We start from the raw sequence: 25,310 nt of genomic DNA on the forward strand, positions 1-25,310 counted from the left end.
AATTTAAGAACAGTAATATGAATTCAGCTCATGAATAGACAAGAATTAATCCCTGCGATTAACAAATTACATTAGATTAAATGATAGAGTTAATTACAATAAACATTTCAGGTAAAGGTAATTTACCCTCAGTAACTGACTTTTGAACATAGACTTTTAGTGAACAACCAGAATATTATTAATAATAGTTATCAATAATAATATGAAATATGTTGCACATATGTTTTATAATTCTAAAGTAGTATTTAATTACAAGTCGATTTGATAATGAAGATAGTTGGCATTAATAGCACATAAAATATGTTACACATGAAAAAATGATAACATAACCGATAACTAAGCCACCTTGCGTGACTATACTTGAATGAAGAAATGGTCTTTTAAACCAATCTTGAGTTTCAAATTCATAAAGTACAGTTAGTTGTGTATTTCACTGATTTTACTAATAACATAACTGTTTAATATAATAAATAATGAATAATTTGAACTTGCCTTAATCACACATGAATATTTGTAAAAAATGAACTCGTGAAAATGAAGTACATATAAATACATACAGTTTATCCTTGGCATAGTCTACAATGGCGTATCAAGAATACAGAGGTGAAACGTTGTTTAGAAGTTGAACAAGATGTGGCGTCTCAGATTTGTAGTAATGAGTTTGGAGAGAATACTGCGTCGATAAACTTGGTTGGTTTGTAATATCAGAACCACTTTCAACAGAGTACAAGACGATATGGAGACTGAGTATTACCACAGTTAAGAGTGCACGAAGGCGAAGAGAATAGCCAAGCTATACAAGAGAGAGAGAGACGTGACTGAGTCACAGGTGCACACACCATGAGAGTCTTTCCTGGACTAATCTGTACAAGAGAGAGAGAGAGAAGAGAACGATCCACACATAGTGAAAATCAGATCTGAACTGCAACTGTACGAGATAGAGAAGTGATCGAGTCCTAGGTCCTCACACTATGAAACTCTTTTCTGGACTGAAGAAATAGTGGCGTGATGAGAAGAGAGGGAAACAAAGAAGGTAATAGACTGAAGAGAGTGTGTGTTGGCAACAAGAGGTAGTGTGCTGGTATTGATAAGACAAAGAAATTAGCATAAACGGGAAGTTTGGGTAAGAAAGAACATAACAACGATTAATTTTATAAGCAAGCAGACCATTAAAAGAGTTACATAAGACTGATAAATAATTGCTGAAATACGAACAAGTAGAGGAAATGATGTGATCGCAGACAAAGAAAATTAAACTTCTAGGAACTTGACAACATTAAAATTAGAGATAACAACAAACAGTTAAAACTAATGTGGTTAAATAGAAATTGCTTTTATGAAACATTGCGACCACAGCAGATAAAATAATGACAAAAACATTATTGGAATAAGACAACTTTACGCATTGGCGTAAACATCCATAATCAAAACAGTACAATTCACAATTTTTCTTCCTTTTATTATAATTGTTGCTGTACCTTGTCTTAGATTATATTATGTATGTTCCTGTCATATCACATACCTGTTTTTATTTAAATTGCTTCCAATTATCTATAATTTTCCTGAAAACATTCTTGTAAACTCTTCCAAGATGCCCATTTCCTTCAGATCACTTCTGATTTCCTTAACCCAATTTGTTGTCTTTCTGAGTTTCGTAAGATGATCAAAAATCAATTTCATCAGCCTGTTTGTGTCCATCCTCTTTAGGTTTCCATAAAATTTAGTTCTTCATTTTCTTGCTGTTGTGAAAGTTTCAATTTTCTTAAAGAGTTCCTTGTTGCTCTGTAGTCGCCACTCTCCTTTGTTTTTTTGTAGTATTTTTCGCTCCTGCTTTTCGATCTCCTTGACATCTTCTTTTCATTTTATGGCTAAACATTCTATAGCGTATAATCCTTCTGGCGTGATGATGTTGTTGAATCCATCTTTTCCAATTTAGCAATGTCATGCTGCCTCTTGTTTCTTCTGATGGTTCTCACAATCTCTTTTTGTCGTGTCTTACAATTGTTACTATTTTTTTCTCTTTTATGGGAGTTCCATTGTTTCTATGCTTCTGCCCTTATATATATATATATATATATATATATATATATATATATATATATATATATATTTACAATATAAATGGTAGAATATTATTCTATTTTTCATTTAATTTTTCAAACGGTTTAGAAAAAAATCTGAGGCATTTTCATTTCATATATTTATTCATATTTTGGCAAGAAAAAACAGAGAACACTATCATATAGAATGTAAATATGGCTAGAACTATAAAAAAAACTCCTTTAGAAAATGTATGAATATCTTGAATATATTGGATAGGTTATTTTTTTAATTTTAAAAAATGTAAAAATCTTTTTTTACATCTTTTGATTTTCAAATAGATTATATGTTGATGATTAAAAATGTTTATTTTAAAACTTTTTAATATTATGAGACACAGTTAAAAAGTAAGGGCTGATGAATTATAAATAACGATTGGCAACATTGATTGGTTCATGGACCTACATTGCTGTCAGTTCATTGTTCAATCAGTGATTAGATTTCTAAACGCAAGAGGAGAAAATTCTGCTGAAATTTATCATCAATTGTTAGAAAGTTATGGGCTTTCCATAGTGAGTGAAGAAAAAGTAAGGTAATGGTGTCTTGAGTTTAAGGAAGGCCATTCACACATTCACAACTAACAGTGAAGTGACAGGCTTAGTGTCCGAACTGACAATCTTGTTGAACATGTGAATACAGAAGAGAGAAAATCGACGCTTTACAATTAGCAATCTTTCTCTAGAATTTCCAGAAATTTCAAAGACAATATTGTTGAAAATCATGACTGATACTCTAGGCTATTGTAAACTATTTATACAAAGGTGCCCAAAATATTGATAAGTGTTTACAAAGTTCACAGAATGATGTCTGCACATGCTTTTATCAACAGTTTTAACCATGAGAGATAAAATTTTTCTCACATGATCACTGGTGACGAAATGTGGATTTCATACATCAATGCTGAGATGAAACAACAATCTATTGTCATTCATTTGATGTAATTCACCTCAACCGAAAAAATTCAAATAAATGCAATCTCAAAGGAAATTTATTGCAGTTGTAATATTCTGGGACCAAAAGGATGGAATGTGCTTTTGATTGAATTCACGAAACCTGGAACATCCATCACATTACAAATCTTGTCAATTTCTTTCTAAACTCTGTTGTGCTATTCAAAACTGATGATAGGGAATGCTTAGACCAGGAATTGTTATGATAACACATGTCCACACATGGCTTCATGCACAACAGAAACAATTCAAAAATTTGGATGGGAAATCTTTTATCAACTGCTTTATATACCTGAATTAGCACCCAATGATTACCATCTCTTCCAATACCTAAAAATCGGCTTGCATCTCAACAATTCAAGGAAAGTGAAGAGTTGAAAATCTTGATGCAAAATTGGCTATAATCTCAGGCGGCAGAATTTAATGCAGTGGGTTTGAAGAATCTTATTTCAAATATCAAAAGTATTTGTAATGAAATGGTGCTAATTTAGAAAAATAAAATAAATATGTAAATATTTGAAACCATTAATAAATTTTTCAACTGTTATTGCTACCAATCAGTCCTTACTTTTGCTACCAATCAGTCCTTAGTTTTGGATCACCCCTTGTACATTATGTCATGTGATTGGCATTGTTCTGCATTTTTATATTACGTATGTGTGTTTTAACTTTCTAAAAATATTTGTTATTCTTGCTATTTATTTAACATGTTAAATGTTAAATAAATGTTACATGACAGTTTAATTAAATGATATGATATTGATTACTGTTACATTTAAATTTATACTATTTGTAAAAATAGAGTTCATTTCTTAGAACTTTAAGTTTTAAACATCTTTTCAGTACCAATTTCTATGTAACTTTTTTTTGTATTATCCGTGATTCACTATTATGTTTTAAGATATTATTTACTCTGAAGTTCTAAGCTTAGCAACTACTATTTGTATCAACTGGCTGAGTTATTAGCATGTCAGTTTTTAGATTAGCTGGTCTCAGGTTAAATTCCCAGCAAAAGACAGGCAAATTTTAATTTATTTCCATCTTCGTCATTATACATATAGAAAATAAAAAAAATGTTAATGGAATGTTGTTGCTTAGCCTAATGGAGCTGCATGCACTGTTGTTAAGTTTTTTGATCTACAGAACCCAATAAAAACTACTAGGTCTTATGTAGGAACTGAAAAAATGTGGCTTTTACTGTTACTATTTTATAATGTATTTTGAAGATGCTACTATTTGGGACACTGAGCATCATTGTACTGACTTATTTTAAAGAAGTATGATTCATTTTCTTTCTTGGAACCTGCTCCTTTGTAATAGCTTTCAGATGTTACAGAAAGTTTGACCGTATATACATAAATAAATTATCAATTTTTCAAGTTATTAATTGAGTATCTGTTAAAAATGTTTTTCCAGATATATGATGCTGATATTAAAGGAAAATGACATTTTTTTCATAGACAGGGATAACAGCATATTCCAAGTAGAAGGATTGCGATTTCCCTCAAGAAAAAATCCTCAACGTCATCTAACCAATACATTATTGGATGGGGCAAGTATTTGTAATTTTTATCAGAAGTATATTTTTTTAGTATATTTTCAATATATTGTTAAGAATGCACTCTTTTCCTGGTATTTTTGCTTTTCTTTCAAAATGTAAATAGATTTACTTTTCAACTACACACTGTCGCATCCAACAATGAAAAGTAAAGTCGGAGAAAAATTTTGTCAAAGGAAATTCAGCAAAAATTAACAAAGATCATTAATGATTAAACAGGATGTGCCAATTTTAGCCCATGCAGGGACAGACATTTCCAGAAAATGGTCAGTCTTGTGACACTTGCAAAATGCATTTAAATAGTTTTTTTCCAATGCAATAAACTTACTATTGAAGATAGTTTTCTTTTTTTAAATAAATTTCTTCATGTTGGAAAATTACATGAAACGCACAAAATAAATAAGTCTTCAATATATTTGTACAATAAAAGCAAATTTTTGGATAAAAATCTTAGTTTGATTAAACTCTACTTGGTTGGAACTTAATTTAATTAGCAAAAAACTGTAGTAAAAAGTGAATTAAGTTTTTGAACAATTTGGAGTTGATGTTAGTAGAGGAAAGAGTAACTGAGAATACAATACTTCTTATTTCCTTCACAATTCTTTTGTAATATACACCAGTATTTTAAATTAAGTGTACTTTTAAACCTAACTGTTAATTATTTGTGTTACTTGCTTGAAATGTTTTACTTGCAACTATCTATTAAAGTTCCTGAATGGATTAGAAACCTTTTTTCCTATGTTACTCCAGACCTTTAGAATATTTCATTGAATTTTAAAGGTTGAAATTGGTTTTGCAATTACCTCCAAAACAAATAAAGATATCATCACTTTGTTTACTTCACTCTAAGTGAGATAAACTAAAGGAATGTCACGTTCCTTTTCTTCTAGTCCCAAGAGTTATTAGAACAAGTGTGTGTTTCCTTAATGACAAATCTGCAATTCTCAGTAAATGTGGCGCAATGTAAAATTAACTTTTTTGAAGTACAGGTCAGGTCTTTTTCACTCTTGTGTAAATGTGGTGTAATATTTTGGTCAATTGTCAAGAATTAAGTTGAAATTGATGTTTACAGAAAGAGATCATTATTCACAACATAGAGTTCTACATTGCAAAAGGTATAGACAGATATTGGAGTTATCTGTTATCTTTAAAACTTTGTATAGGTCTTGCCTAGATAGGTAATGACAGTATGCTATGCAAATGATGATCACACATTAATGTTCATATAATAAACATAATGTTCACATAGTAAATTTAAGCTATTGACAGTTTGCTATTTGACAGTTCTCTTGGTTGTTTCAGCAGTTTCTGAGCAAAATATCTCTATGACTCAATTTGTAACATTGCAGGGCTGCCATTTTTTTTAAGTCAGTTTTGTTATTTTTTCAATTTGAAGTTACTTTTCAGGAATGAAACAATAAGAAATATCTTCTAGATGTTGTACAGACCAATTATATACTTTTTCTAAGGTAAATTTTTTTTTTTATTACAATTAAATTACTGATATCAATAAATTAGATAATTTAACTCTTATTCAATAAACTTCACATAAACTTAGTTAATAAACTTAACATTCACAAAATTCTATCTATCCTAACGGATATAGAATTTTATGTTTTAAACTTTTATTAGTCTATTTAGTAATCCTTTAAATCTTTGTTTCTATTTATTATTAGTATTATTATTTTTTTTTTTTTTTGTTAGCTTATATAAGCTTTTTTATGTATGTTTTATTATGTAAGCTTTAGTATTTTACTTTTCAGATTCTGAATGCAGAAATAGAAATGGTAAATTGTATATTCCAAACTTCAAAGCTACATAAGAAGACTGCTGGGGTGTAAAACTTTTTTCTGGTTAAAAATTGATAATTGTGAAGATGAAGGATATTGGATTTTTATATGAGGTTAATTTTTTAGTGATTAAAAGGTTTGAATCTGCGGAACAGAAAATTTATTTTTTTTTAACAAAGATGTCTATTCAATAACAGCAAGAATTCAACCAGCCTCAGCTTGAGTTTATAATGAGTATAAAACAATTTAGACCATCTTCATCGTATCAAGTTAGTATTTAATACAATTTGTTGATATGGTTCTAAAGACATTGCTACAAGAACAGAACTACAGCATTGAAACCTGTGGTTATTGTTTCACTTCTGAAGACATTAGGGATATACAGTAAAATGCATTACTAATTCAACTCAAGGGAGTACTAAAAAATTTTAATTGAAAAATCTTAGTTATAAAGCTGGCAGGCAACCTTATCAAAAAATGTTAACAATATTCCTTCTGTTCTCTGAAAATTGATACAGGTTTTTAATTATTTAAATGTTTTTAACATATGTTTACTAGTGCAATCTGTTAATAATGAAGTACAATTTTTTATTTAGTAAATTAATGTGAATAAGGACTCTTTAATGTAATTACATTACTGTATACTATTACTGTATAATTTGTGATGGTTCTGTATTTTCAGAAATACAGAAGCATCATAATTAATAATTATAGATGTTAGTTGGGTTTTCAACTAACATCCACAAATGCCATTTACCACTATAAATGACATTTATTAAAATGCCGCTTTGTCAACAAATCAACTATGTCAAAAATAGGTTTACCACTCATTGACACTTCTCTTCCATTAATTTTTATCTCTTCTTCTTTTACACACAAATCTCTCCTCTATATCTCCTCATTTCTTTTCTAGTGTGTGATGATTATTTACATTCCCTTCTACATTCCCAAATGAAAAATATTGTAATTCTTGAAAAATGGACTTTTCTTGTTAAAGAAGTCAGCTTTCTTAAAACAATTAATGAAAGTCTAATTTTTTAATCCTTGTAAGCTTTTAAAAGAAGTGTCATTTTATTAATAACTCAGAAAGCATTGTTTATTAATTATATTGTATTGTTTCTTTGTTGAAATGGATTTAATTAAATTTATCCTTATTTTGATTACAAATACATAGTGATTTTTCTTAAACATCGATCTGCTAGTTATTAGCAGATTTGGTGTTAATAAAACTGTTGACTTGAAAATATTTTTATTGATACATTTTTTATTAGAAAGTTTGATTTAAGTATATTTTTAAAAAAATAACAAGACAAGCAATTTTTCAAATTATCGGAAAATTTTAGAGTTGAAATTACAAAACTCTTACTGTAATTTTTATCAAGTATAGCATCTATTGATGTATATTATTCAGTTAGTAAATATAAAGAAATCTTTCTCACCAACATGTATAAAAATATGAAATTTTAAATAATTCTAACTTACTACGTCATCAGGGACAATTAAAAATTTAAGTAGCACACATGCATATGAAGTTATAAAAAATATAAAAGCTGTGTAGTAACGTCATATATTCACTCGTATTATTATCAGTTAAAGGTTAGATCTGACTTTTATTATTATGCTAAGAAGGTGAAGTCAATATAAAAAATCTAGATTTGTGGAGAATTAAAAGTGTATAAAGAAACAAAAATGAATGCCTTTTGGAAAAAGCACATAAAAAATATGCAGAAATGATTTTTGGCTTCTAAAAAATAATAGTGTTAAGGCTAATAGTGTTAAGAAGAATTTTTTTATATTTAAAAAAGTAGAATTTACATAGAAGAGTTAAGTTAAGAAGGTCATATTTACATATTAAAGCAACTTTTTCCATTGAAAAAAAAATGTATGTTTTATTACAAATAAATATTATTAATTTACATTAGCAATAACATTATTATTGATAATACAAATTATTACAAATAATCTTGTTTATATTTTATTTATTACAAATAAACATAAAACATTAGATTTATCAATTCTTTACATTTTATTATTAAATGAAGATTTTTGTATTTGCTCTTTTGCCTGTTATTTGATGTAAATAAGTAAGTAGAAAATATACTCGTACATGACTAGTAAAGCAATAATGAAATTTTTTTTTGGAAAATAATAAATATAAAATAATTACGTCAGTATTAGAGTAATTATTTGATCAGTTGTCTTCACTAGTCATTGTATCTTATTCTTTTAATTTGTTTACAACTTTTAAATTACTATTCGACTTTTTTGGTATAATTTTTATTATGTTTCTAATTTTTCACGGTTAAAAACTAAGTTGCAGCCCATTATTGTTATTAAACAAAATTTCTAGGCTTAAAGAAAGAAAAGGATAAATATTGGTGAAAAATTATTAAAAGCTATCTACTATTCCCTGATTAATAAACCTGTATTTTTTCATTTTTTATTGTTGGTTTATTGGTGAAGTACCTTGTTGTCTAAATAATATATACCCTAATTTATTCCCAGTTCCAGATATTACACTGTTTTTTTGTAATATTATTTGTCATTAAATATGCTTGAACTACTTATTGCTTTATTATAAGAAAATCTTATATAATTCTGATTGCAGGAGATGGTAATTGATCGACATGAAGGTAAAGATATTCCAAGATATCTTGTTTATGATGTTATACAGTGTGATGGGATTGACATGTCCAACAACAGATTTCATCCTGTGCGATTAACTTGTATAGAGGTAAATAATAATTGATAATTTTTTTTTCCAGAAATAGATGACATATTTTACTGCAAATGTTTGGGAAGAATGTGTGCTGCTCCAATAATGGGCATAATTCAGCAGTCTGCTTATTTTTTTACTATCATCTTATAGAAGTTGACAAGTTTGAATTACATGCTACAATAAAGCACTTATAACTGTTTTTGTTATATTATGGTGCACTTCATTTTTTAATGATTTTTTTTTCTTTAAATTTTAGTTTGTATTTCTCTTGCAAGTTGCTTTCTTCATTCTATTTTTAATTGCTTATTTAATGTAATGTATTGAATTATAATAACATATTTAGGTAATGTTTATATCAAAATGCGGCCAGATGTCTAAAAAAAGGGGGGGGGGGGAAATGTACTGATAATTGTTGCAGTCAGAATAAATTGATAGATTACTGTACTGTATCAGTTTCTAATGTTTAGTTTAGTTTATTAGGATAAATAATTTTTCCAATAATCACCTATTCAGGTGAATATATTAAGGAAACATTTATTGCTTTCTGTATGTTATTATTTGGGAAATTCAGTTTCTTGGCCATTCTGTCTGTAACATTTACTTATCTGTTTTTTCTTCTATTGAAGGTTTTGTTATTGTAATGAACAATCATCGAGCTATTTCTGATCCAATGACCTAATTTTTATTATTATTTTTACCAATCAAAAATAATTTCATATATCTCTCTGTTTACAGAAAATACATAAAAATGTGTATTGCAGATCTAATGAAGATAATATTTATGGAAAGTTATGAAATTAATTTTATCTGTGGATAAAAAGAGTTGAACTTTTTATCCATACAAGAAGTCCTTAAAAGATATTTACAATATGTTATACAATTTTTTTTCATGTCATGCACAGTAAATGCACCTCTAGGGGCTTGGAGAAAACTCAAAAGCTTCACACTCTTTATACATTTTACAAAATCTGTTGGATAATTTGGTGATTTGAATTGAAGCAAAGAAAATTTAAGTAGGATTTTTTATTACAAACTAGCAGCTTCACATGCGTATTTGATGTTAGCTTGAGTTCTTCAACGCTTGTTCTTCAGTTTTGGCAGCTCTGAATGCTGCTTGAAGTTTAATTTGCAGGTTTTTTGTAGCCTAACACTGGGTAAGTGAGATGAACAATACGGTGGAAAATGGGTAAGAAGGAGAGCAGATGAAATGGTAACACACTCACATCAGGGTAAAGCAGGAGGACTAATTTTCACATTTGATTGTTAATAACTTCAGATCTAAAAACACTATCAGAGTCAGATAGATTGCATTTATTAGCAAATTGTATGTGCTTTCAGAAAGTCACTTCCATTTAAGTTGATTACCTCATCAGTTTTGAGATATTTTCAAAAAACCACAAAGCTACACATTAAAATTTTGCTAAAGGGGCTGGAGTAGTTTTTTAAAAAATGAAATGTAGATAAAAATTTTCCTCTTGTTTGGAACTGTTAGTGTACTAATTTTCATCACAATCAGAATAAAACTGTAGATATGTATAAAAGAGAAACGGATACACAAACATTTTTCTTTATATAAGTAGATAGAAGATTACTGTATTAAAATCACAACAAACTGTTGGTGACATCCTATACATATTAATAAAGAAAAAGTACCTTTTCTTAAATCACAGTGTTTTGTGAAGATGAATATATCTTGCAGAAATATCTAAACTAGAAAACAGAGAAAATACTTCAGCAGGAGGATATTTTTATTAATTAAAATGAAAACACATTTAAGTTACAGAGATTTGACTTATTTCTGTATTGTGTTTTATGGCATAACAGGAAAACCATATTAAAATAAATATCATTGTGAAAATTAGTTGTATTGTTGTGACAATTAGGGGAAAATGTAAGAACAAAGAAATAGATTATTTGTACAGTCAAAAATCTTAAGAGATCTGGTCAGAACAGAACAAGATCTCTTATTAAGTGAAAGGAAAAAGGGATAAACAGTTTAACTTATATTGGCATTTAATTTTCTAGAAGTACACATACTTAGTTATAAAAGTTATAAGTTATAAAATAGAATTTTAAAAGGAGCACAAAAATAAAAAGTTCTGTTACATTTTTCCACTGCACATAGATATTTTTTTTTAATAAATTTTCCCATTTACCTTATTTCTGATTTGTGTTTTATTACTGTTCATGCATACTTTTTATTCAAAAATCATTACATTGCAAAAATATGTCGTCTTCTGTTTTTAGTCAAATTCCTGCATATTTGTGTTTTAATAGTTTACTCATAACAGTAGTAGTCTTATATCAGTTGAGTGTTATTGAGTCAATCATGAGTAAGAATGAAAGTTAAATGTGTAAATATCATTGTTTGTTCTATCATCATTGTAAAAGTTTTATCACTTTTTTTATATGTATCGCAAAGTAGTGGTTCCTTGTATATTTTACATTGCTATGTTTCTTTTTAATACAGATAGATATAATTAAGCCAAGAACTAAGGCAATGTTTGAAGGTCTCATAAATAAAAGTTCTGAACCATTCAGTGTTAGAGCTAAGCAGTTCTATCCGGTTGAGATGGCTGGTAGTTTGCTTAGTGAAAAATTCAGTAGACAGTTATCACATGAACCTGATGGACTCATTTTCCAACCAACTCTAGACGTAAGTTCTTTTTTAATTATATGAGTAAGTGTGAATGCATGCATGTATCTGTTTATTTATTGGTTTTAGAAACTGTAATTTCAAGTTTAGATGTATTTTTAAAATATGATTAGAAAGTACCCAGATTGATTTTGTAAAAAATTTCCTGAAGCCTCCCATTTTGCCCAATACGTTTTTACTGCTAAAGCATATTTTGAGTTTGCAAGTGCTCCTTTTAAATAACACACATCTGTTCCCTGCATCTTATATCTCAGTTAATTAAAATCTTGCTTTTAAGCTAATTTTGATTTTCAAAAAAGAGAAAGTTTTACGAAGTAAGAGATCTAAAAGGGTGATCTGTACTGGTATTCCATGGTATAATGCTTTGCAATTTTGCTGTGTGGAGTAGTAATTCTTGCCAAATTATCATTAAAAATGAATAAAGCTGCTCTAAAATGACTAAATATTTCATGAATTGCTTGATTGATTTTTTTTTTTACACAGCGGTTTTTGTTTACTGGTTGTAGACATCCCTGAGGATTCATCACTCTTACAGTTCTTTTAGACTTTATCAATTTTATGCATTGATTGTGAAACACAAGAAAAAATTAAGTGCATAGAAATGTGAAGCTTTTAATCAACAAATTGAAAACACACAAACAACATTGCATAGTAGCTAAAAAATAAATTGTATTTTTATTGTCATTTTTAACTTTAATCCCTCTAGCCAGATTTAGCTGTCTGTTCTATTATAATAAAAGTCAAAAGTGTAATCACTAGTTTTTTGTGATGAAATATGCCTCATCATTTATTGGTTATTGATCCCAGAATCAGTCAATGAAAACCCTGCTTGCTGATCTCCATTGGTCCAGCCAGTATTACGTGCTTTATCAACTTAAGTTTTTACTGAATTTATGTATTAAATTTTCAATTAAACCTTTCTTAAAAAATCAATAGGATTTTTATTCATAATTTCAGTAATTTTTCATTTCGTTTAGTTTATGGATTATTGTACAATATTAGTCCACTGAAACTGTTACTATAATTCATTATTGAAGCACAGCACAGCATCAGTTACATTACTGAAATGAATGGTAACATACTGGTAGTTTAAATTCAGTATAATTAATTATTAAAATTTGATAACATCATATTTAATCTTCGTAACATTTTGAACATTACTCTCCATAAAAATTGTCTTTTTTACATATGTAAAAAAATAAAACCTATGACCCCCCTCCTATTGTTCTGCTTTCAACACCTCTGCAATACTTACTGTCATAATTTTTTATTAGTATACCATAGAAAGGGTAAATAAAATAAAAAAGAAACAATGCATGATTTCCGACAGCTATAATATGAGATTCATGAAAGCAAACAATATTTTTAGAATTTTTGGAAGCTTTCTTTAAAGCAGCATTTATCCTGTGCAACTCACACTATTTTAAGATAATTTGATCTTGTAAAAATTCAGTATTTTTATCTTTTATTTTAAATTAGTACTTTAACAAATTTATTTTTTAGTTTATATAATGTCTTGTTTTATAATATTTTTCCCTTGGCACCAATTTCAAACAATTTAAAGATCTACATTGATCAGTTAAAACTAGTACTAAAATCTTTATAAATAATGTTCAGGTTTATTAAATGATCTGCAAATCTATTTTAATTATTTCAGTTAATATTTTCATGATTATTTAAAATAATTATGTACTTTTTGTATAGAAGATAACATAAAATAAAATTCTCTTTGTGTTTCTGTAAATTCATACTTTATTTTCTTTTCTTTTTTAGCCTTATAAGGCAGGGCAGTGTGCTGAAGTTCTTAAATGGAAACCAGCCAGTCATAACTCTGTAGATTTTAGGTTGAAAATAGTTAGAGAAGAAGGAACTGGGTATGTATCATCTTATTTATTATGTAATATTGCATTACAATATTGTTGTTGACTTAATCAACATTGTAAGGTTGATTGTACAACCTTACACTTATCTAGTTAATTGAAGTATTGAACTGGTCCAGTTATTAATAACACTTAATTTTCTAGAAGATTTTTTTTTTTGTATTTATAATTTTTATAATTTGTTTGGAATGGTAATTTTTGAAAAGTACAAAAGTATGAATTAATATTTAACTTACAGTTTCCCAAATTTTTGTTCATATGAAGTTATTTTCAAGGAACGATCAATTGGAGAAGTTTCTTGCTGAATTTAATATAAATGAGTGGTTGTAAAGCTTTTAATTTTGTAATCATGTTTTTATTTTATTAAACAAAAAATATGTTAATTTAAATTTATTCTAATTGGTACAAAGGAATTCTTTTGAAATATAATAACTTAGTTTCCTAATTTAGCAGATTTAAGTACCCAATGAATTGTACTAATATTTCTGCTTTGTGTTTTTATTTTAGAATTCTTCCAAAGACTGTTGGCCATTTGTATGTTGGAGGCCTATCTAAACCATTTGCAGTAATGAAAGTGAATTCAACTTTAAAGGAATTAAATAATAAAATAATTGAATGTAGATTTGAAAACAATAGCTGGGTGTTTATGAGAGAAAGAACTGATAAATCATTTCCTAACAGCTACAATACTGCTTCAGGTAAAAATATCACCACACTTATGTTTTAATTAATTTCTTTATATTATTCTTGCTGAATGTTAGTTTTGTAATCATTTATTTCAAACAAATTATGTTATAATTGATCATTTAGAGAGTCCTATTGCAGAATTACTTTATGTCGACACTTCGGTAAATTTGCATAGTTCTCTTCCCAAGCTTGTTCAGAATTCATTGCAACAGTTTTATTAGATTATCAACGTGCACAGTTGTCCTTGTTAAAAATCTTATAGCATGCATACACTAATGCATGACTGACTGGTGGTTCCATCATGCAATAAATTTCTTCCATTACTTTGCAAGATTGGCTTCTGCTGCTCATTGAAAACACCCACATCCCATTGCCGTACTCATTATAAATGTTTCCCAATGAACCATAATTTAAAAAAATAAACTTATGTGTAAATTATTTTTACAAGGTTGCAGTAAGAGTCAAGGTTGGATACATAATTAAAGTAGCTGTAGCTATTAGTATTATTATTATGGGGGGGGGGGTCCCTACTTCTGTAATATTGTTGTTCAAGAAGGAGTTGAAATGGAGTTTAAAGAAATCGTACCCAGAAGTCTGATGGAACAATGATTTCTTCTAATTAGGATTTCCCCATACCATGCAGCATTCAATAATTGCTTGTCCTAATACTTACTATTTAGTATTCATTAGAATCAATTTCTTAGACAATTTTCATTCTACATTTAACACATCCTAGCCCTTTAGTTGGTTTAAACTTAAGCTGGTTTTATATTTCCATTAATTGTAAATAGGTCATTGCTCGTGGTTTCACATTTGCGCACTGAAATAATTAATATTATGATGTATTGCTGAACTATAAACACTGTCACCAAAACTTACAAGCAAGTGTGTCATACTTTAACATACAAAATTAATATTTTTGTTAACTTATATATATATATATATATATATTTTTTACAAAGATGAGCAATTATGTTTTTCACTTGAAAAAAATTGTTTGAAATTGTTTTAATAGCTAAAAACAGCTTTTTTTATTAGTAGTCAACATGATATTAGCAAAAGTGTTTTTTCATTGTTTTTGGTTAATTGTTTAATATTAACTGCACTACAGCATTTTTATATTTAAAATCATTTTTAGTTTGAATCACCAAATCATGCTTTATCTTTATTTAATTACTATTTTAAACTTTGGATGATTTAGAGGCTGAAAAACATTTTGTTTATATATATATGCTCACGACTATTGTGTAAATATATCTTCTATGAAATAAAAAATTTTAATGCTGAATTACATTACATCTGTTGACAGCATTACATTATATCTACCTTTAACACTGTTATAAGAAAGAAAAGAATTGTTTCTCAAATCTACATTTCTAAACAAATAAATATAATTTCCAGTCCACAAATAAGCTTATGTTTTATTCTTTTGATGATTATCTGATATAAAGAAAATTAAGATTGTTGAGCACTGCTTTGTATAAAATTGTATTTCAAAATTTTTAGAATAGAAACAGAATGTTACAAGAAGCCTATGGGGAAGAATGATGTTACAAGAAGTCTATGGAGAAGAATGTGTGATCCATGTGCATTGTTATAATTGATATCAGTGTTTCAAATCAAACATCCCAGTCACCAAGATATGAAAATGATGTTCTGTGTCAGCCCCTTTGTTCACCTAATTTGGCACCTCTAGACTTCTGTCTGTTTGAAGATGGACAATATGAAGCGATGCTTTCAGTTGTAATTGGAAATGGAAGAGATTAAAGAAAGTTTGCTTTGGGACCTGTATACAAAAACAGCACACCAGATTGTACGCCAAAAGCGTAAAAACTTGGAAGTGGTGCATTAACAGTGGAACTCACTACATAATAATCTATACAACTTCTTAAAAAAGTAATAAAATAATTTTGAAAAAAAAAATTTCTTGTATAAATCTTGCATGGACCTTGTGGTCATTATAAAAAAAAAGAAATCACTTAAAATATTTGCTTTTGTGTATAGATTGTGATGGTTTGTGGAATGTCAAGTTTTAAGATAATTTCTTTTTCATTTTATGTAGAGTATTCACTTACAAACAAACAATCTTTATAATATTAACGTTTAATCTTTACCCTGGGTGAATCTTTTTTGTCTATTTATGGCTTGATTTACAATCGAATGAAAATTATTTTTTGGACTAGATTTTTAGTGGATTTTTTCTTCAAATATATTATTCATTTTTTCAGTCATTAAAAAAATGGATGCACTTAAATTTTTAAATGTTGCATTATTGTGTAGCTAGAAATCAATTTTCATCTTTAATTACTGTTATTGTTTCAGCTGTTTGCCTCTCAATTCAGAATCCAGTTACAAAAGAACACTTGCTCTCTGTTATTGACCAGTACAGATATAGAGATGATGACTCATTTATGATGCCACCTCCTCAGGGCCATCCAAGGCATATATCAAGGAGATAATAATTGATAATTTTTGGTAATTTTATTTTCTCTATTTATGCTGATTATTGCATCAATTTCTTTTGTTTTGAGGTTCATTATATATAAAAAAAATTATTTTTGTGAATGTACACATAATTCTTTCAGTTTCTGTATATATTTATTTTATTTTATAATGGACCTTTTATTGGCAGTTATATTTGCAATTAAGAAAAGTTTGTTTTTGTAGTAATATGATGAATAGTTAATAAACTTTTTCCACATTTCTATTATTGTCATTAAAAAAACTGATTGAAACAACCAATGAAAAAATAGTAATTAACATTGTAATTAGAATCAGTCTTGTGTAAATCAATCTTTTTTTATTCCAAAATATTTAATTGTAATAAATTCCAAGTACTCTAGTAAATCTTTCTTAAACTTTTAAAATACTGTAATGGAATACCATATTCATCCTCTAAAAAAAAAAAAAAAATTCTTTCGAATGGATTTGATCATATTGTATTCTGTGTAAACATTAATGTAAAGGAAATACAATTTAGATTGTGTATGATTATATACAATTTAGTATAAAAATGAATGCTCCCATAAGTTACTAATGTAATTTTTTGTTTTAACGACTAAAATCCTAATCCATAGCACAGAAAGCAACCTAATAAGAAAAATGGAAAATATACTTACTCAACTTAAATTTACACTTGTTAGGATAATAGATTTTTTTTTATAGCACATAATGGAATAAACATTCCTAAAGTTGATCATGTAAATATAGTTTAATAAAAATCATTGTCAGGAGTTCAGTAGAGTATATTACATGTGAACATATATATAATACTCACTTATATAAATTTGCAAAACCAATATCAATGCTCTTGAGAACTTACATGGTTTATAAAAAAATTATTCAACTTTTCTTTTTCAAAACCAATTTATTTGTAGAAAAATACTATGGTATCAGGGTTTCCAAACAAAAGCTACACATTTTTATCAACAAAAGGTACATTTTAACACCTTCTTAAAAAGCAATTAGATGTGCAGTAGGATTTTGGCAACAATGCTATTAGAGCTTTAACTTTATTATTATTAGAATTTGGCCACCTTAAAATGGCAAATTCAGATGTCAATAACCAGTGTACTTATCTAACGGTGCTTCTGCTCAGGCAATTTTAATAAATAATATGTACAGGCACATACTGGTTACAAAATGTGTACCCTAGTTACTTTCTAAATTATGTTAGCAGAAAGAATTCCTTGACATCATACTGAATATGTTAGAATTCTAAATCATGTTAGCAGAAACGATTCCTTGACATCATACTGAATATGTTAGAATATGCCAACGGTGAATCTGACTTTCTGAAAACCGCAAAAAGTCTTTTTTGGGTGTACATGTACAACAAAGAAAGCTAAACTCAGTAAATAGGAGCTCTGTCTTGCTTACAATGTGAAAAGTCTACAACTGCATGTTAGTCTACACTAGCTGCCTATTTGTAAGCCACTAACAAGTCTGAAAAGGTTATTAAAAGTAAAACATGTAGAATAAGATCCTGGTGCCTACAGTGTTAAGTCTTATCGTGTCTCCAATTGGGAAAAAATAACCTTTGATGCTTTCTTAACACTACATAAAAATAATTAATTACTCTGTGTTTTCCCCTCCTGTCTGATATAATTTATGTTTTTCTTTTTATAAATAGACTGCATGAGTTCATTAAAAGTTCTATTATGTATTTTTTAAACTAATATTCATGTGGAATTAAAAGTCAGTATATAATTTTAATTTTTTCACGTAAGATATTAGTGTGTCTGTATGGTTTCCATAATTTAGCTTGACACTAATGTATCTTCATTATTTTTTTACTTTATTAACATTAAATTATTAATTGTAAATATCTTGGTTCTATTAATTTTGAAGCTTTCACAATATTTCACCATGCCCATGTGAAGAACCTGCAGCTCCCCAGGGCGCCACGGCACACAGTTTGGGAATCACTGCCATAGTACAAGAATAGAACAGGATACACATATTCTGTCAGTCAGTTGTGAGCATGTTTACTCTCCAATGTTATTATCTGTAAAATATAGTCCTATAAAAAACTATATTCCTACAGATAGATGGAAATTCATCTTGTGACTGTGAATTTCTATGTAGAATGTTCTATATAGAGGTCAAATAATCTCCAACATTGTTCTTATGCTTTACAGCACTTGAATATTTTTTACTGAAAAAATATTATAGCATGAGAATGCTCTGTATTCAGCTTGTGTAATTGTAGACAAATTGTATATTTTTTCCAAATGAAAAAACTGTGTAATTATTGTTGTAAGTTTATCATCTGTAATTTCATAGCACATATTGTTTATTGTTTGTAACATACTTTTATTTGTACGTACCGAACAGTATTAGTAATTTAATATTTGAAAGTAATCTCTAGTATTAGACTTTGATAATAAGAAACCAATAAAATACTGATTTATTATCTGGGAAGTTGTTTTTAAATAATTAGCAATATGTTTTTGACATGCCTATACTAATAACATGGAACTCTTTTTATATGGATTGTGTATTGTAGTTACCATCTTCATTGTTATAGGTATAAATGAAGCTCTTTCAAAGCAGACCAGAAATGCAGGTTACAAAAAGAATTTATATTAATGGAATCCAAAAGACACGTGTTTTTTAACATGTATAAAATAAAACATTCTTTATTATTTATTACAGTTAAGAAGTAAATTTATTCATGTTATACCTGTTACTGGTATGAACAAATTATGTGTAACTTGCAGTTTATTTTATTTTTTTATTGTATTTTATTTAAATCATCATTTGAATTAAATATATTTTATTTACTACAATAAATTTGTCTATATATAGAAAATACAGTGGTGATTTGTGCTTTTGTTTATTAATGTTCTGTTATTACTACTAATATTTATTTACTATTTATAAATAATATCTCTTATCTTTTTAACAAGTGCCATAACATAATTAATTTAACCCTTCATATCCCCCTGTACTATGAGAAAGTAGGTTGAAAATGCAATTTTTCAATTGTTTTGAAAGTTAAAATCTCATCCATGCACCATCATCGCTAGTTATAAAACTGTGAAAAAATTCACTCATATAAATGTAAACATGCATAATCTACATGTTTAACCTATAGTTTCAAGTATGATTTTAATTATTGCACCTGGAAATGGGTTGGAATTTTAAATTGCATAAATTGAAAGTTTGTCAAATTTTTTAAAGTAGATTAATATTACTTTAACATTTTCCTTTCCATAATTGAAAATATTAATTAGACCTTTGTAAAAAAAAAAAAAAATCACAAAGTTAGATGAATTACCATTTATTTTACTCAGGTCAGTGACATAATGAGTCGTAATGTTACGGAGGGTCCATGCTTGACAAAAATTATTGTACAGCAGAAGGAGTTGGTGGTTTCTTTTTATTTGTTACACAGCATAAAAACAATCAATTTTACGTATGAGATGCAGTTTAAAAGTAAGGGCTGATGAGTTATAAATAGTGATTGGCAACACTGACTGGTTTGGGCATTAATAACATAATTAATTTAACCCTTCATATCCCCCTGTACTATGAGAAAGTAGGTTGAAAATGCAATTTTTCAATTGTTTTGAAAGTTAAAATCTCATCCATGCACCATCATCGCTAGTTATAAAACTGTGAAAAAATTCACTCATATAAATGTAAACATGCATAATCTACATGTTTAACCTATAGTTTCAAGTATGATTTTAATTATTGCACCTGGAAATGGGTTGGAATTTTAAATTGCATAAATTGAAAGTTTGTCAAATTTTTTAAAGTAGATTAATATTACTTTAACATTTTCCTTTCCATAATTGAAAATATTAATTAGACCTTTGTAAAAAAAAAAAAAAATCACAAAGTTAGATGAATTACCATTTATTTTACTCAGGTCAGTGACATAATGAGTCGTAATGTTACGGAGGGTCCATGCTTGACAAAAATTATTGTACAGCAGAAGGAGTTGGTGGTTTCTTTTTATTTGTTACACAGCATAAAAACAATCAATTTTACGTATGAGATGCAGTTTAAAAGTAAGGGCTGATGAGTTATAAATAGTGATTGGCAACACTGACTGGTTTGGGCATGTGCAGTATCTCTTAGTGGTCACCACATTGCCATTAGTTCATTGTTGTTTACCTTTGCGAAAAGTGTGTTAAAATGAGTTCAATAATAAATCCCACCAGTTGTGAAGTTTGATTAGCAATTTCTAAATGCAAGAGGAAATAATGCTGCGGAAATTCACCATTAATTGTGTGGAACATATGAGTCTACCACAAAGAGTGAAGAAAAAGTAAGGCAATGGCATCATCAGTTTAAGGAAGCATCATCATTTAAATGTAACAATGAACAGAGAAGGGCAGGCCTACTGTCCAGACTGACCATCTTGTTGAATGTGTGAATGCAAAAGTAAGAAAAAATAATTTCTTTACAATTAGCAGTCTTCTCTAGAATTTCCAGATGTTTCAAAGAAAACATTGTTGAAAATCATGCATGACACTTAGAATCATAAACTGTGTGCACAATGGGTGCCAAAGATGTTGACAAGTGCTCACAAAGATCACAGATTAACATCAACATATGCTTTTCTCAGCCATCATTCCAGTCTACCTAAACCAAAAAACAAGGCCAGTCTCGAAGGAAAATTATAAAAGTATACCAAAAGGGTGTGTGCTTTTAATTGATTTTATGGAACCCGGAGCATCCGTCATATCACAGGTTTATTGTGAAACACTATCTAAACTGCATGGTGCCATTCAAAACCAACAACAGGAAATGCTGAGATCAGGAATTGTTCTTCATAATAACACACAATTTTGTTGGCTGCATGCACAACAAAAACAATTCAAAAATTCAGTTAGGAGATTTTTTATCATCTCCTTGCAGTCCTGATCTCATGCCCAGTGACTACCATCTCTTCCTACACTTCAAAAATTGGCTTGCATCTCAACAATTCATTAAAGTTGAGAGTTGAAAATCTTGATGCAAAAGTGGCTACTATCCTTATCCCAGGCAGCAGAATTTTATGCAGTGGGTTTTAAGAGTCTTGTTTCACACTGTCCAAAGTGTTTGGAACAAAATGGTGATCATGTAGAAAAATAAAGTAAATATGAAAGTATTTGAAACCATTAATAAATTTTTTTTTGTTAACTGTTCTCTTTTTGTCGCTGATCAGTCATTACTTTAGAACCTCATATAATCATTAGATATTATTACTCATTGCAAAGTATACAAAAATGTTTTAGATCTTCTTAAGAATAAAATACAGCAGAGTTAAAAAAGATTTCTATAGTTGCAGTTTCTTACAACCAGCACAAAGTTGATGTTAATCTGCAAAAGCATGTTGTGCTTAACCATAGCTGTCCAGAGAATTAACAGTATAAAAAAAGTACAAAGCTAAAACATAATAATTTGTTCTGACAACTCGGCAAAAATACAAACATATCTCCCTTTATACTAGATAATTATCCAAACATCTGTAAATATCAAATATATTATATAAAAATTTTTCTAAGCCTTATCTTTATATATCAGTTTAAAACTATACTAATTAATTTAGCTGAAACTAATCCACACAAGGATTAAACTGTTTAGGCTATATCTTCTTTCGGCCAGATGTTGCAGTTGAGTTACAAGTCATTTTTCTTTATCATAAACTGTTTGTATTCATAAGGATTCTATTACACTCAGACGAATTGTTAATTGATAGACATTTGAAGAACAGTTGCTTGTTTTAAAGAAATGTTTTTAGATAGTTGCTGCTTATTTTCTAATTTTCTAGAACTAATACATATTACAGTAACATTCTTTTTATATGTAGAAAACACACTAGACAACAAAATTCTGTTGTCTGTTAAAAGAATGAGATGGATGTTATAATATTTTTGACACTGACTTCAAATATGTAAGTTGTTTCTTTCGATCAGGCAGCATTTTTTTTGTACATCTTGCTGTCACGAAGCTTTTTTCTAAAGAAAAAACCTTTCTGATAGTAATTAACAAAATATTTAAATGTCTAAAATTTGCTCCTTTTGGATTTTATGGTGCAGTCAATCTTGAGCTTCTAGCAGTAGTAAGCTGGCATTCTTGGGTCCTGGTAGTGTGTTTCCATGGTGGATATCCTGGTGAAAGCATTCTCCATGTTTGTTACTTACAGCTGCAAGATTGTTGGGGAAAAAATCCAGATGAGAATCTTAAAAGTGGATCTTTAATGACATGTTACATTCAAGTGCTTTACAGTTTTTAAAAAGGTCGGTTATAAGTTCTTTCTAGTTACCTGCCTTTTTAAAAGTTTTCTATACAGAATTCAAATTTTCTTCTAACTTGGTATTGTCATTAGTTTTCTTATTTGTGGTTCAACAAATAAGAATATCCTTTTTATCTTAGCATCACTTATTCTTTAGAAACTTGTTCTTTAGAAAGTGAATCCAGCCCCACTGATCTATTGCTTTAATAAATTTTTCATCAAACCTAGCCTAAAGTGTAGTGGCAGAAGGTAAACATTTTTGGGTTTTACTAATGCTGGACTCCAGTACTTGTATCTCCTACAGTAACTGTTTCTCTTTTTAGCCACCCTTTTTAATGCAATGATTCTTCCTATTTCTGCTGTCAAGAAGCGACAAAATTTAATATACCCAAGTTGTAAACCAAATAACAGTGCTATCACTTTCAGGTCTCCACAGAAGTTTCATATTTTCATATGAGCTACATGAGCTAAATGAATGTTAAAGATGGAATATTATTTCCAACATAAGGACTACTTTCAAACTATGCTTTGAGGAGAGTCTATATAAAGATTCTGCTGTGATGATGCTCTTCATCAGGATGGTGCATATATCATCCCAAAGCTTGTAGTAAAGATTCCACATCAATATAGTAAACTAAGTTCTTGTGCTGGAGGAAGAAACATTCAAATTCATATTGCCTGTTATGGAAAGCACTTTATTTTAATATTGTGTTGTAAATGATTCCATCCTTTCAGTTATAATGCAAGAATTTCTGCTTAATTCTTGGATAGATTTAGATCATGAACAAGATCATTTAATTCTGGTTTTCTGTTGTATGCTTGCCTAAATAAGGCTCTAGGCCACAAATATAGCCGGTTTTTGATTCTGAAATTACAAAAATTTTTATACCCCACTTTATGGGTTTTTCTTTGTTATAAGCCTTAAAATAAACTTTGCCTTTAAAGGCAAACTTCATCTACGCTCACCTTGTACTGTGGAACATATTATTTTCTATATTGTTTGTCCAAATATTGTACCACTCTACACGTACTTTTCCAGAATGTGTTAGGGTTCCTCCTACAGGACTAGTATAAGGAGGACTAACATGTAAGTTCCAAAATTTTTGCTGAAATCTGACTTTGGAAAATTTGTTCTTAAAAAAAGGCTGGTAATCTACAATATTGAAGGAAAAGTAATCCTCTAATTCTGGTTTCGAATTTAATCCCATGTTAATCAGCCCCCAAAAAAGCCGTCATTTCTGGAAGTGTTACATCCATCCAGGACCACCAGATTGATTTCTTCCGTGATGTGGTATTTTTTTGTATCTTATCTTTGGTGTACCTTTTTGTTTCATTAACTATTTCAGTGAGTAAAGAGTCTGTAAAAAATAACTGGAAGAATTCTAGTTCTGTTTGAGGAGTTTGGCCTTGAGATGCTTTAAAGCCACTGCTATTTAAAAATTTAAATTTTTTAAAACTTACATCGTTGTTGGTCAATTCCCTCCTTCATACTCTTCTTCATTCCCTTCTTCAGCATAATCAGGTTCATTTACATTGATGTCCACATTGTCCTGTTCATTTACACTCTCACTTTCAAATACACTTTCATTTTGCACTTTGTTATCTTCTCCTTCTTCAATGTTCTCTACATAATCATTATTTTCTTCACACTGCTCAATTGAGACTTCTGGTAAAATACAGTTTTCATCACTCTCAAAAATCAGTGTCATGTAGTTCACTTCGCAACAATTCTTCAAATTGTTCTCCGATGTTTGAGTCAACATCACTGTCATGATTGCAATCACTGTCAGAAATAACCTCATCTTGTAGTAGTAATTCTCTAGTTTCATCAGAATTATGTACATAAGTATGCTTGTCAGTCATTTTGTAATGAAATAACAACACTTAGTTGCTCACAAACCATGCATATAAACAATATGGTCTAATTAATATTTACAGTACAATATTCCACAAAATATAATTACATTAACCACTCATTAAAACTGAATATTCACACAATAGATGCATAAATAAAAGTAGCAATGACGAGCTGCAACTGTGGAAGGTGGATGTTTATAAAATTTAGGTGGTGCGAAAAGTGTTGCCAACCGCTAAAACGAAATCTTCATTAGTTCAGCAGTTTTCCTTTGTTTCCCTCGTAACTGGATAGATCTTTTAAAAATAAATATGGACAAATATGTTGAATGGTCACTAGAGATGGACAATCCTAGTGCGTAGGGAAATCATTAGTGGTTAC

At 28.8% G+C, this 25,310-nt stretch overlaps 1 protein-coding gene across 1 annotated transcript in view; it reads left to right on the plus strand.

Annotated features, from left to right (window-relative positions):
- Positions 1 to 19,681, plus strand: part of mRNA-cap (RNA guanylyltransferase and 5'-phosphatase mRNA capping enzyme) — a 51,875-nt gene extending 32,194 nt beyond the window's left edge. Inside the window, exons 9-15 of the mRNA XM_075356933.1 lie at positions 4,467 to 4,602; positions 9,007 to 9,132; positions 11,588 to 11,773; positions 13,547 to 13,647; positions 14,161 to 14,351; positions 16,663 to 16,815; positions 19,370 to 19,681. Of these exons, the coding sequence (XP_075213048.1) occupies positions 4,467 to 4,602; positions 9,007 to 9,132; positions 11,588 to 11,773; positions 13,547 to 13,647; positions 14,161 to 14,351; positions 16,663 to 16,799 (877 nt within the window). The 3' untranslated portion in view covers positions 16,800 to 16,815; positions 19,370 to 19,681. The remainder of the gene's footprint in view (positions 1 to 4,466; positions 4,603 to 9,006; positions 9,133 to 11,587; positions 11,774 to 13,546; positions 13,648 to 14,160; positions 14,352 to 16,662; positions 16,816 to 19,369) is intronic.
- Positions 19,682 to 25,310: the final 5,629 nt, after the last annotated feature.

Source organism: Lycorma delicatula, chromosome 2 (genome assembly GCF_047948215.1).
Source record: "Lycorma delicatula isolate Av1 chromosome 2, ASM4794821v1, whole genome shotgun sequence".
Lineage (NCBI taxonomy): Eukaryota > Metazoa > Arthropoda > Insecta > Hemiptera > Fulgoridae > Lycorma > Lycorma delicatula.